The sequence below is a fragment of the Coregonus clupeaformis genome, chromosome 4 (genome assembly GCF_020615455.1).
Source record: "Coregonus clupeaformis isolate EN_2021a chromosome 4, ASM2061545v1, whole genome shotgun sequence".
In the NCBI taxonomy this organism is placed as follows: Eukaryota; Metazoa; Chordata; class Actinopteri; order Salmoniformes; family Salmonidae; genus Coregonus; species Coregonus clupeaformis.
In genome coordinates this window covers 5,561,619-5,576,493 of record NC_059195.1, presented here as the reverse complement: position 1 = coordinate 5,576,493, position 14,875 = coordinate 5,561,619, and the positions used below count along the sequence as shown (strand labels likewise).

General features: G+C 42.9%; 1 protein-coding gene across 1 annotated transcript; it reads right to left on the bottom strand.

The window, feature by feature from the left end:
- Positions 1 to 1,212: 1,212 nt before the first annotated feature.
- Positions 1,213 to 13,919, bottom strand: stk17b (serine/threonine kinase 17b (apoptosis-inducing)). Its single transcript, XM_041862909.1, has 7 exons — positions 13,229 to 13,919; positions 6,338 to 6,550; positions 5,304 to 5,442; positions 4,877 to 5,003; positions 4,702 to 4,750; positions 4,348 to 4,527; positions 1,213 to 4,140 (listed from the first exon to the last, which is right to left on the bottom strand). Exons 1-7 carry the CDS (start codon positions 13,345 to 13,347, stop codon positions 3,891 to 3,893), a joined length of 1,077 nt encoding a protein of 358 aa, XP_041718843.1. The 5' UTR covers positions 13,348 to 13,919; the 3' UTR covers positions 1,213 to 3,890.
- Between the last annotated feature and the right edge of the window lie 956 nt (positions 13,920 to 14,875).

Below are 14,875 nucleotides of genomic sequence, written 5' to 3'. Positions count from 1 at the left end.
GGACTGTCAGATGGTGAAGCGTGATTCATCCCTCCAGAGAACGCGTTTCAACTGCTCCAGAGTCCAATGGTGTTGAGCTTTACACCACTCCAGCCGACACTTGGCATTGCGCATGGTGATCTTAAGACTTGTGTGCGGCTGCTCGGCCATGCAAACACATTTCATGAAGCTCCGACTAACAGTTCTTGAGCTGACGTTGCTTCCAGAGGCAGTTTGGAACTCGATAGTGAGTGTTGCAACCGAGGACAGACGATTCTTACGTGCTTCAGCACTCGGTGGTCCCATTCTGTGAGCTTGTGTGGCCTACCACTTTGCGGCTGAGCCTTTGTTGCTCCTAGACGTTTCCACTTCACAATAACAGCACTTACAGTTGACCAGGGCAGCTCTAGCATGGCAGAAATTTGACAAACTGACTTGTTGGAAAGGTGGCATCCTATGACGGTGCCACGTTGAAAGTCACGGAGCTGTTCATGGCATGGCTGTGTGCTCAATTTTATACACCTGTCTGCAACGGGTGTGGCTGAAATAGCCAAATTCACTCAATTGAAGGAGGTGTCCACATACTTTTGTATATATATTGTATATCGATGTAGTAAATGTTAACTTATAATTAACATACGGTCATTACAAACACCTGTAGCTAGCTATGTCCTTACAACTTGTGCATCCAAAATGGATAAGTAACAATGGATTAGTTTTAAATGGAGCTTAGAGGGGAAGTTCAGGATTTTACAAATTGATGGTGCCTCATCCTGAAAGGAGTCAATGGGAGTGATGGGGGCATGTGTGCAATTGTCAATGTAATTGCCAAATCAACCGAAATCAACCCCTTTTTTTTTGTATTACTTAAAAGGTGATTAGGCTTTATATATATATATATACACACATGGCACACATTCCCATCAGCACTAGGAGGCAATGTTTCCTCATCAGTAGATGGCAGAATGGATATAATTGCTTACTTGCTTTTGGCAGCACAATGCGTTGGATGATGGCATGCCTTAGCTCTCTGTTGTTCATGGCCGCTGGTAGTTCCTCTGTTTTAAGACCAGTCTCTGCAGGTGTTGTCCACAAATGTTTCTTGTGGTCTTCGCACCTGAGAGGGGACCCACTGAGATAAGACAAGACAAAATGTAGAAAAAACAACAGTTGACAACATCAGACTCAGGACTTTGTGCAGTAGTGTAAAAAGACCAGACTCCATCCACCATGTAGGTTTTCTATCATCTTTAATGAGCATTCCCGTTTGCTAATGACACCTAAATATTAGATTGATGTTGATCAGAAAATACAAATAGGGATTTTACATTGTTTTTAGAATGGATCATTTCAAATGCAAACGGAATATACCTACAAATCTATCAAATGCAAAATAAACATCTTTAAGGGTTATTGCTTGTGCTTCTAAATGGTATTAGTTTGACTCAGACGTTTCCTTCAGTATTACCCTGGTAAAGTGGGAGAAGATCTCACTACAGGAATGTGAAGAGTGCAAACTGGCCACCTTTGTCCCCAGAGAACACACGGGTCACTTGACTAGCATCTGTATCTAAAAGTAAATTCAGACAGCCATACAAAATGAAATCAGCAGTGGAGATCTTACAAATATAATCAAGTTGTACAGGTCCACTTTGTGCCGACTGGTGTCAGCAGTACCTTCGAACGTCTGGTTTTCATTTAAGTGTCTGTCTTTGAACCACTCACTAATGACGTATTGGTGTTCCAGTTCTCCTTTAGGATGACAGCATACAGTGAGAGCATGGCCGTGACTGGAGACAGCCCTCTCGAAGAAAAAGGCTATTGTGTGTGCCAGGCCGGTGACATCTCTGGGAAACCTTGAGGACCACAACAAACAAGGATATGTAGTCTTTGCACCTCCTTGAACAAAGCAACATGCAGCTGAGGGCTGCTGGCAGTTAGGCTTCATAACACTCCAGTTTCAATGAGAATTTCTTCAGTATGGGTTATTCTTTCACAGATTGATGGGGAATGCATGCTCAACAGAGCACTTCCATTCATCCTGCTGGTAATACTGTACAAATATAATCTGTCTAAACCTTTCTCTTCTTTATCGACTGCATTACCAAAAGGTTTCTGTCCACATTTTATCCCATCAACTCCATAACCTTTACCCACATCACTTCCGTAATCAAAAATATTTTATCTTCCTCTGTAACCATCTCAATGTCATCATACCCTTTCCTCATAACCGAAACAATATTTTTCTCTTCTAAATCCAAAATCCATCTCTAATCACTTTTCCAAACCTTTCATGTATATCCCACATTCACCACTTCACAACCAAAGCATATTTCAATTTCATGTCACCTCCGTTACCAAAACAGCTTTTTGTTAAGAGATGCCATCAATACTATATCCCATACAACCCGTATCTTCTTAATAAACCCATCTGAATCCAGTTAAATACAGCACATACACATATGTACATCTAAATCTAAACAAAACACCATCCCATTATATAAACATATTGAGAATCATGTTAGAATATAAAAAGGCACACAATAGTTACGACCAAAGTGAAAGGTAATTTTCCCTGAGATGAGAAGGAAATTGAATGAACATAGGGATAGGAAGGAAAATGAACTCGCCTTCATACACAGACAATCTGTTATGATTCCCAAATATACCCCGACTCCCATTAAACTTGAAAGGGTTCCTAGCCATAAAAAAACAGTAGCTTTTTAATGCCAATTAAAGGAATGGAGATTAAATGACTTCAGTGAATATCAGGAAATACACTGTGTTCAAGTTACACAAAAGAAAACATGGAATTAAAAACATCTCTTCATAGGGCATAGTAATTTTCCAGTTAAGTAATCAATGAAATACCCAGAAGATAAATAGTTAAATGCTTCAGTCACAGTTCCCCTAAGCAAATGACTAAAGAGGAACTGACAACGTTTGAAGAAACACATTTGTGTAAGCATGGGAGTGGTGTATGAACTGTCCATGAGTCACCTTTTTACAGAACCCTCTTAAATCTCTATTATTGTTTAATTGTAAACCAGAGGAAGAGTTGGGGTTAACAGTAAACTGTGTGTGTAATAAACAGACACCAGTGTGACTTGTTGGCTTACTAATTATGCAGGCCAGGGCCGGGTACTGTGCATAGACAACATGTCTAAGACAACATCATACTGTGCTTTCAGATGTGGCGTGTTGTAGAGTGCTGGAGAGCAAGACAAGAGAATGTCACAGATGGAATATAATGTGCGTAAGCTTGTTTGAGAGTAGGGAGGTAATGTACAGCTTGGGTCAGGCAAACAAGGACATAGTGTGAGGACATACTTTACTTTCACTTCCTTAAATAGACTGATTTAGCTCATATCTGCACAGTTTGGTGTTCTGTCGGATGATTTTCTCACGAAATACTAAGAACACTTTTACGACCACTTACTGCCTTTCTGGCAAAAATTATCACGTAATAATTTGTTGACTATTTAAATGTCTCCTTTAAAAGTTACTTGTGGCAAAACAGTATTGCATAGATTTCCCTTGAGATATATCTGGCCGCATATTCTCTAAATTCCGGGACAAAACATACCCGACAAAACAAAGACAATACACTGGAAAGGACCAAAACAGCTCACAATAAAATACATGACTTATCTTAAATCAACTCTTAAATCAATGCATTATTTAGAAACACAAACTACACATAGAAACAGTGACGAATTGACGTTAGATCACAATGGAAGCTGGTTATCTTTGGTTTGGCTGGGCGCTCTTGGATACAAGCGAGCACTAGAACAGAACAGAAGCGCTCTTGGGTAGGCGACACTGTTGCCGGCAGGTTCCTTGCTGCATAAAACCAATAAAAGCAAAATGGGAGCTTGTGGGAGGGGTGCGCTTGCGTCGCTCTTTCCCCCTCAGAAGTCCCCGTCACCACCATTGGTGGCAGCGGGTGTCTCCTCCTCGAAGCGAAACCTCTTGGCCTGGGTGTGGGGCGAGTCCAAGGTGAAGTTCTCCTTGTCCTCTGGGTCCTCGGGTGGGGCGGCCCACTTGGTACCGCTGCTCCTCTCACGGGGGGTTCGTGGCAGGACAGGCTCGGTACTTGGGTATTGATGCTGCTGCCACAGCCAGGGGTGGGTCATGCAGTCAGCTGCACTGGGCCTGTCCCTGTGTGGAGAGCGTGAAGACGGACAAGGGTCAAAACCAATTATTTGAAATTAAAACAGAAAATGTTTAGTAAGCACAAAAACAAAATTATTTATTATAATTTGTATTGCTGAACACAATTTGTTCTACCGCTTCCTGTCAGTAGCAGTACTTCAACTACCATTACAATTCCCTGAACCTTTACTGGCTGGTGATAGTCCCACTTACTCTGGAGTTTTGACCAGCAGCTTGCGGATGAAGTCGACGGCGAGCTCCGACACCCTGGAGAAGGCCTCTTGGCTGTAGTCCACATTGACCTGGGACACGTTCAGGTACGTCTCCTGCTTGTCATCCCCTGCAAACGGAGACTCGCCCGTCACCAGCATGTAGGCGATCACTCCCACACTCCTGAAAAATACATAACACACACACCCAGAATACAGTTAGTACAAATGTGTCAGAGGGTGTACACGTGTTGACCTGCAAACATACACACTTCACACAAGTGCCTCAGGCAGGCACGCACATACATCAACATATACACAGTCAAAAGAGTTTATAGTGTTAATAGTGATGACTCACCACAGGTCAGTTGCCGTTGTGATAGGCTCATAGTTCAGGATCTCTGGAGCTTATGTGAGAAAAGGGAGAAAGAGAGAGAGGCCATATCATTACATCACAACATTGTTATTGTAGAATGTCAAGACTTAATTGCAGCTAGTTGAAGGAACGTTGGAGGTATGTTACATTGCCTTACCCACGTACTCAGGCGTGCCCAAGATCTCTCGGAGCTCTCCGACCGTGCCCAGTTTGCGTGCCAGGCCAAAGTCCACAATCTTTATGTCCCCCAGCGGAGCCAGGCTGGTCAGTAGGATGTTCTGGGGCTGAAAGAAAGAGGGAGGGATTGGGTGAGTAGTCAAAAAGGGTGACTTAAAAGTTGTGCAGTGTAATAATAAAGCTGTATACAGCAGGTCCAGTCATTCACAATCCTTCCTGCATGAGATCATGTTTATAGGGAAAATACGCAAGTGGTGATGTAAAGATGAATAAGGGAGCAAATAGGGTTGAGAGGTGAATTTTAGGTGTATGTACATGTGTTTGTTGTATGTGTTTGTGGGCAGTGCACTTCTGTTTATATACTAGTCTATCTGTGTGTGTGTATTAAGAGATGTGGAGGGACAGACCTTGAGGTCCAGGTGCACCACGCTGGTCTGGTGGAGAAGGTGGACGCCCTCCAGCGTCTGTCTGATCAGCCGTGTGATCTGGCCCTCTGGGAGCAGCTCATCACAGTCACAGTGGTCAAAGATCTCACCCCCCGCCGCACTGTCTCACACACACACAGAGAGACTGTCACAGTGTCTAACACAAACTATCGTAAAACTTTTTTGCATGATTGCATCCATAAAACCTAGGTGGTTTTGACTCAGCTGAGTGTATAAGCCTGTTTCATATCATTTCAGGTCAGGCAACAGATAATTGGGTACTTCCAATGGAATGGCCTTCCCCTTTCAGAGTTTACACGGCACTTCGCTTTCAGGGCAGGATTTGAAAGGCTTTCCTCAAAACTCAATGAAACATGTCTATTGGCTCTCAGAATATACAAGACTGCTAAGGGTAGGGTTTAGGAACAACAGCAATCTCCAACTTATCTACTTCCCCAGTGTCAGATGAACTTGTAGATACCATTTTTATGTCTCCGTCTCCAGTATTAAGGAAGTTATAGGTAGTTTTGCGCAATGACTGGAAGTCTATGGGTATCTGCTAGCATGCTGGCAAATACCCATAGACTTCCAGGCATTGCGCTAATGCTAGTTAGTATTGCGCTAGCGCTAGTTAGCAACTTTCTTCAAACTGCACGCAGACATAATAATGGTATCAACGAGTTCATCGGACTCTGAGGAAGTAGATAATGGGCCTCATTGCCAAAATCCCGAAGTATCCCTTTAAGCACAGAATGTGGATTGCAGCCTATCTACAACCTGCATTCTAGTTTCTGTTTTGTTGGATTCAGTGTAAAGGAGTACCGATTCCAATAAAGTTCAAAGTATAATCACACATTATACCGTCTCAGATATGAGAAACTTTAAATAACCTCTGTCATGTACAAAGATATGGAGAACAAAAAATGGAGAAACATACATAAGTAACAGATTTGAAAGATGGGTTACTGATTGAACTGATAGCATTGAGTGCAATCTAGAAGTTGCCCATAACTCACTATTCCAGCAGCAGGACGATGTCGTGGTCTGTCTCGTAGGCAGCGTGCAGGTTAACCACGCGAGGGTTGTTGCGGGCCGCCTCCAGCACGGCCATCTCGTGTACCACCTCGGCCCGGCAGTCTCTGCCCCGCCGCCGCTTCCGCAGGAACTTGGCGGCAAACACCTTCCCCGTGGACCTCTCCACGCACCGCTTCACCACCGCAAATTTCCCCCTGGCACCGAGGACGAAGGGAGGGAGGGCCGAGTCATTCATCACACACTATCTGGGTCATTTTAGTCTACACTGAAGGAGACAACTTTGTTACAATATGACATCAGTTAATATGTACATTTACACAAACATTATATTTCGCTTTGGATAAAAGCGTCTGCATATATTATTATTTATCTAGAGTGACTTACAGGCAGTTCAATCATCAACAGTAGGACAACCACATAGTGCACTGCCAACCAAACCGTACTGTGCCGGCTTTGATATTTTTTTCTCACATTGTCCTGTCAAGCACCGTTACAACAAGTAGGTGGATGCATAACCCGGCCAGCTCAGTAAGCCTATAGCTTGGCTCAGTAGTGTGAAAAGGGTTAAAATGAGGCCACTCCATACCCACACCCTCCCATAACAACACACAATATGTTGTGTGGTAATCAGGGTCTAAAATGAACACCTGCCACATGGATAGATTTTTGCATTGGCGGGTAAGATGTCTATTTCATCAGCCACGTTGGCATTTATAGTAAAATAACTGCTGCAGTAGCTGTTTTCAAAGTATTTCTGCCGTTTTGTTTCATAACTTAATTGCACAAAGTCAAATAACTATGAATCCTATATAGACTATCGCACCTTGGGTTGCAACACTGCCTGGCTGCTGGCTGTGCGCACGTGAAGAGCTAAGTGAAAGATTCATTTTTAGGCATAAACGTTGGTCTAATTTACTTGACACGAAAGTCTACTGAAGTGAGACTTGGCCCTTGTGTTTCTTGGCTATTTACATTGTTTTGTTCACAAGTTAGGTTGTTTTCCAATGTTTGAGTTTCAACTGCTAGGGAAAAGACACTGCTACTAGTCAGACTCAATCTCACAGGCACAAACATGACTCGAGTTGCATTACTACATAACCTCCCACGCTTAAAGGGGCAGGTGTAAATTGTCTCATCTGTGATATTTTGGTTAAAAGACTCAGGTCACAAAAAATGAAATGAAATTAAACAATACACAACATTACTTATTACTAGTAATAAATGTATTGTTTTAGAAACATTACAAAGCATGCTCATCCGCCTTTTTGTGCTTTGTTGGTGTAATCTTTGTAGAAAAAAAATATTTGGGCTGGTAAAAAATCTGAGTGGCTGGTAGATTTTTTAATTTACCTTGCCACAGTGGCTGGTGGACCAAAAATTTAATTTTAGGCCTTGGTGGTAATGGTTAGCCTAGTCATTACCTTACCCTATGCGTTCTTTATTTCTTTACTTGATTGTAAATGCATTAGGCCTACAAACTCTTTATGCAATAATTTTACATTTCACATTGTCCAAGAGTTCACACATTTTGCTCAAGTCATCACTAGCCTAGGCCTAACCATAGCCTAAGCTTAAAACAACATGCTTTGCTATCTAAAAAGGCAACTCAAAGTACTCCCCATACCATGCATATCCCTAACTGTTGACACCAGAACTGCATTGATGTGTGAGGACTGAAAATTTACAGTCCCAATCTGATTGGAAACTGTGGCATAGGTCTACACAAATGCCGACAGTTCATGACTGTCAAGGCACCAGATCAGCTGTAGCCTACCTTATATGGTGGACTGAAAAAAAGTGGACTGACAGTAGGTTTGAAAACAGACCTTTTATGCCTACACATCTGTGTGTGGACATACTGCAGTCAACATCTCTCCTTCACACTGCCAACGAGTCTGCCATGGACACTAAAAGGGCAGACTTTTTCATCACTCAGTTGCGACACTTACAGTTGAAGTCAGAAGTTAACATACACTTTAGCCAAATACATTTAAACTCAGTTTTTCACAATTCCTGACATTTAATCCTAGTAAAAATTCCCTGTCATAGGTCAGTTAGGTTCACCACTTTATTTTAAGAATGTGAAATGTCAGAATAATAGTAGAGAGAATGATTTATTTTCAGCTTTTATTTCTTTCATCACATTCCCAGTGGGTCAGAAGTTTACATACACTCAATTAGTATTTGGTAGCCTTGCCTTTAAATTGTTTAACTTGGGTCAAACGTTTCTGGTAGCCTTCCACAAGCTTCCCACAATAAGTTGGGTGAATTCTGGTCCATTCCTCCTGACAGAGCTGGTGTAACCTGAGTCAGGTTTGTAGGCCTCCTTGCTCGCACACGCTTTTTCAGTTCTTCCCACAAATGTTCTATAGGATTGAGGTCAGGGCTTTGTGATGGCCACTCCAATACCTTGACTTTGTTGTCCTTAAGCCATTTTGCCACAACTTTGGAAGTATGCTTGGGGTCATTGTCCATTTGGAAGAACCATTTGCGACCAAGATTTAACTTCCTGACTGATGTCTTGAGATGTTGCTTCAATATATCCACATCATTTTCCTTCCTCATGATGCCATCTATTTTGTGAAGTGCACCCGGACCACATGGCGCTGCCACCCCCGTGCTTCACGGTTGGGAGGGTGTTGTTTGGCTTGCAAACATCCCCCTTTTTCCTCCAAATATAACGATGGTCATTATGGCCAAACAGTTCTATTTTTGTTTCATCAGACTAGAGGACATTTCTCGAAAAACTACGATCTTTGTCCCCATGTGCAGTTGCAAACTGTAGTCTGGCTTTTTTATGCTGGTTTTGGAGCAGTGGCTTCTTCCTTGCTGTGCGGCCTTTCAGGTTATGTCGATATAGGACTCGTTTTACTGTGGATGTAGATACTTTAGTACCTGTTTCCTCCAGCATCTTCACAAGGTCCTTTGCTGTTGTTCTGGGATTGATTTGCACTTTTGCACCAAAGTACGTTCATCTCTAGGAGACAGAACGCGTCTCCATCCTGAGCGTTATGACGGCTGCGTGGTCCCATGGTGTTTATACTTGCGTACTATTGTATGTACAGATGAACGTGGTCCCTTCAGGCATTTGGAAATTGCTCCCAAGGATGAACCAGACTTGTGGAGGTCTACAATTTCTTTTCTGAGGTCTTGGCTGATGTCTTTTGGTTTTCCCATGATGTCAAGCAAAGAGGCACTGAGTTTGAAGGTAGGCCTTGAAATACATCCACAGGTACATCTCCAATTGACTCAAATGATGTCAATTAGCCTATCAGAAGCTTCTAAAGCCATGACATCATTTTCTGGAATTTTCCAAGCTGTTTAAAGGCACAGTCAACTTAGTGTATGTACACTTCTGACCCACTGGAATTGTGATACAATGAATTATAACTGAAATAATCTGTCTGTAAACAATTGTTGGAAAAATTACTTGTGTCATGCACAAAGTAGATGTCCTAACCGACTTGCCAAAACTATAGTTTGTTAACAAGAAATTTGTGGAGTGGTTGAAAAACGAGTTTTAATGACTCCAACCTAAGTGTATGTAAACTTCCGACTTCAACTGTATATGCCACACAATGCATTCTGTGCCGTTTCCAGTTTGAGTGTTTGTGTGGTTTCACCTTATAGCCTTTCGTTTGAGTGTTTGTACAAGGCTTGGGCGGTATACCGTATACCAGGGTAATTTCGAAATAGCCACAGGATGGTTTTTCCCAATACCGCTGAAACTATTTCTTACGTTTTTCAATAAATGTTTATATTTGTAGCAACTTTAAGTAAATACCTGCAGTCAACTTGTGCAATACATTAGGAGATAAAGCAGATTGCGTTCTTCATTTCACCTTGTCACATTATTTTACATTATGAAGCTTACTGTAGTTCCCCCAGAACAGTTGAGCCAGTCACGTGTTTGTTTATAAATAGCACAACGCAAGAAAATGGGAGCAGGTGTGTCCAGTTGTGTATTGACAGGGGTCAGTAAAAAAAATTCTCAAAATATAGAACAATAATTAGGCTATATACAGGGGGGTAATGGTACCGAGTCAATGTGCGGGGGTACAGGTTAGTCGAGGTAATTTGTACATGTAGGTAGGGGTAAAGTGACTATGCATAGATAATAAACAGCGAGTAGCAGCAGTGTAAAAACTAAGCAGGAAGGGTGTCAACGTAAATAGTCCGGGTGGCCATTTTATTAATTGTTCAGCAGTCTTATGGCTTGGGGGTAGAAGCTGTTAAGGAGCCTTTTGGACCTAGACTTGGTGCTCCGGTACTGCTTGCCGTGTGGTAGCAGAGAGATCAGTCTATGACTTGGGTGACTGGAGTCTGACTATTTTTGGGGCCTTCCTCTGACACCGCCTAGTATATAGGTCATGGATGGCAGGAAGCTTGGCTCCAATGATGTACTGGGCTGTACCCACTACCCTCTGTAGCGCCTTACGGTCAGGATGCTCTCGATGGGGCAGCTGTATAACTTTTTGAGGATCTGGGGACCCATGCCAAATATTTTGAGTCTCCTGAGGGGGAAAAGGTGTTGTGCCCTCTTCACGACTTTCGTGGTGTGTTTGGACCATCATCGTTTTTTGGTGATGTGGACACCAAGGAACTTGAAACTCTCAACCCACTCGACTACAGCCCCTTCGATGTGAATGGGGGCATGTTCGGCCCTCCTTTTCCTGTAGTCCACGATCATCTCATTTGTCTTCCTCACGTTGAGGGAGAGGTTGTTGTCCTGGCACCACACTGCCAGGTCTCTGACCTCCTCCCTATAGCCTGTCTTGTTGGCGATCAGGCCTACCACCGTTGTGTCGTCAGCAAACTTGATGGTGTTGGAGTCGAACTTGGCCACGCACTCGTGGGCGAACAGGAAGTACAGGAGGGGACTAAGCACACACCCCTGAGGGGACCCCGTGTTGAGGATCAGCATAACAGATGTGTTGTTGCCTACCCTTACCACCTGGGGGCAGCCTGTCAGGAAGTCCAGTATCCAGTTGCAGAGGGAGGTGTTTAGTCCCAGGGTCCTTAGCTTTGTGATGAGCTTGGTGGACACTATGGTGTTGAACGCTGAGCTGTAGTCAATGAACAGCATTCTCACATAGGTGTTCCATTTGTCCAGGTAGAAAAGGGCAGTGTGGAGTGCGATTGAGATTGTGTCATCTGTGGATCTGTTGGGGCAGTATGCAAATTGGAGTGGGTCTAGGGTTTTCGGGATGATGATGTTGATGTGAGCCATGACCAGCCTTTCAAAGCACTTCATGGCTACCGACTTGAGTGCTAAGGGGCGGTAGTCATTTAGGCAGGTTACCTTCTCTTTCTTGGGCACAGGGACTATGGTGGTCTGCTTGAAACATGTAGGTATTACAGACACGGTCAGGGAGAGGTTGAAAATGTCAGTGAAGACACTTGCCAGTTGGTCCGCGCATGCTCTGAGAACACTTCCTGGTAATTCGTCTGGCACCGCTGTCTTGTGAATGTTGACCTGTTTAAAAACACCCCCAAAGCATAATGTTTCCACCTCCATGTTTGACAGTGGGGATGGTGTTCTTGGGGTCATAGGCAGCATTCCTCCTCCTCCAAACACGGCGAGTTGAGTTGATGCCAAAGAGCTCCATTTTGGTCTCATCTGACCACAACACTTTCACCCAGTTCTCCTCTGAATCATTCAGATGTTCATTGGCAAACTTCAGACGGGCCTGTATATGTGCTTTCTTGAGCAGGGGGACCTTGCGGGCGCTGCAGGATTTCAGTCCTTCACGGCGTAGTGTGTTACCAATTGTTTTCTTGGTGACTATGGTCCCAGCTGCCTTGAGATCATTGACAAGATCCTCCCGTGTAGTTCTGGGCTGATTCCTCACTGTTCTCATGATCATTACAACTCCACGAGGTGAGATATTGCATGGAGCCCCATGCCAAGGGAGATAGACAGTTATTTTGTGTTCCTTCCATTTGCAAACAATCGCACCAACTGTTGTCACCTTCTCACCAAGCTGCTTGGCGAAGGACTTGTAGCCCATTCCAGCCTTGTGTAGGTCTACAATCTTGTCCCTGACATTCTTGGTCTTGGCCATGGTGGAGAGTTTGGAATCTGATTGATTGATTGCTTCTGTGGACAGGTGTCTTTTATACAGGTAACAATATGAGATTAGGAGCACTCCCTTTAAGAGTGTGCTCCTAATCTCAGCTCGTTACCTGTATAAAACGACACCTGGGAGCCAGAAATCTTTCTGATTGAGAGGGGGTCAAATAATTATTTCCCTCATTAAAATGCAAATCAATTTATTAAATTTTTGACATGCGTTTTTCTGGATTTTGTTGTTGTTATTCTGTCTCACTGTTCAAATAAACCTACCATTAAAATTATAGACTGATCATTTCTTTGTCAGTGGGCAAACATACAAAATCAGCAGGGGATCAAATACTTTTTTCCCTCACTGTACCTACTGAATATATGTACATTTCTACCTCAATTACCTCGTACCCCTGCACATCGACTTGGTACTACTACCCCTTGTATACTCATTGTGTATTTACTCCTCGGTTTATTATTTTTCTATTATTTCTTTTTTCCCACTCTATGCATTGTTGGGTTGGGCCCATAAGTAAGCATTTCACTGTTAGTCTACACCTGTTGTTTACGAAGCATGTGACAAATACAATTAGATTTGATATAGAGGGAGACATATGTTATAGCTAACTATGTTATAGCTAAAGATGATATCCAGCCTAACTAGGATGATGTGAGTACGTTTTAGCTCACTAACGTTAGCTCTCGAGGATCCAAAAGGCCAATGGAAAGCATTGGAGTCGTAAGATGTGCGAGAAGAGAATGATGGAATGAGAAAGTTTGAAAAGGGGACATTGTAACATTGGCTCACCTGCCCAACTCGCCAGTGATTTCATAAACACTGTCCATCGGTTCCGTATTGATATGGGTTTGAATTTCTCCAAGTAGCCCAGTAGGTCCATTGCGGCTGTCAAGCCGCCTGCGAGACATCGTTGTTACTAGCCTGATTTTATTGTGGCATTAAATTAGCACCTGTCAAGCCGAGTCAAGGCCGTAGACTAGCTAGCCAGCTAGTAGTTAATGTGTTTAGCCAGTGCTAAACCAGGTAGTTAGCTGAATGTTTAGTTAGCTAACGTTATACCTATTAGCTGGATAGCTACATAGTAACGTTAACTAAGTTACTAGCTAATAGCTAGCTAGTTTGAGATGCTTTAGCTGTAGAGAAGAACTTGTTAGTAGTAAAATAGCTGGTTAAGGTTAGTTACTTGACAGACAGGTCACGCAGAACAACGGCTAAAGTTAGCTAGCTAGCTAGCTATCCATCTAAACACGCAAACAACAGTACGAGCTAGCTACCTTTTACTTTTCTTTTCTAGACAGTTAACGTTAACTATACATCACGAATTGTCACTTATCGGGATGCTTGACAAACTTTCCCTATTGACTGTGTTGATTAATAGGCGAGTTTACTGCCTAGCTAGCATCTGGCTATTATCCTTCCTCTCGTTGAAGTGAGCAACATATCTTCAAAATTAGATTGCGACCAATCTCATTCGGACGGTTTTGACATTTTGTCGCCTCGTTCTGCGCACGCGCGACGTGTCTACGTCTTTTCTACAGCTCAATTTTCATGATAAAATAAATGATATTTTAACCCATGCATCAGTTGTAACATAGAAGTATAAATGCAATTGACTGGGTGTTCATTTACATCATTTGCTAGGTATTAACACATTTTTTTGAAAGTTTGTCAAAGAGACGGCATCATCGACGTGAACCTGTGGCCGCTGATGCCCTCTGGTGGTTATATGCAAAATCAAAAACGTTAGGTTACGACCGTAACCCCGGTTCTCTGATAGTATGAGTGAGGTATTTCACTTATGGGATATGCTCCCAGTGTATTTGTCAGAAGCCTTTATTACACTACGCCAGCCATGACTGGCTGGACTTGAGAAGGGTGTCCTTCCTACCCTATAAAAAAGATCCCACGCAGCGTCTGAGTCATTCAAAATTAGCAACACCTCTTCTGAGGGTGGTCTGGTGAAATACCTCACTCATACTATCAGAGAACCGGGGTTACGGTCGTAACCTAAAGTTCTCTTTTAAGAATTTGTTTCGGTATTTCACTTATGGGATATACTGACTCCCGTATTGCCAGACAAGCTTATCCTGACGACCGTCTATCCTGTGCGATATATCACACAAATGGGCCTTGCCCCTCAGAAGATCCGACACGTAAAACAGTATGCGCCAGGGTCGGTGCAGTGAAATCGAGCCAATAAAACTTTGCAAATGTATGAGGCAAAGCCCAACTCGCTGCTGAGCAGATACAGTTGAAGTCAGAAGTTAACATACACCTTAGCCAAATGCATTTAAACTCAGTTTTTCACAATTCCTGACATTTAATCCTAGTAAAAATTCCCTGTTTTAGGTCAGTTAGGATCACCACTTTATTTTAAGAACTTGAAATGTCAGAATTATAGTAGAGAATGATTTATACCAGCTTTTATTTCTTTCA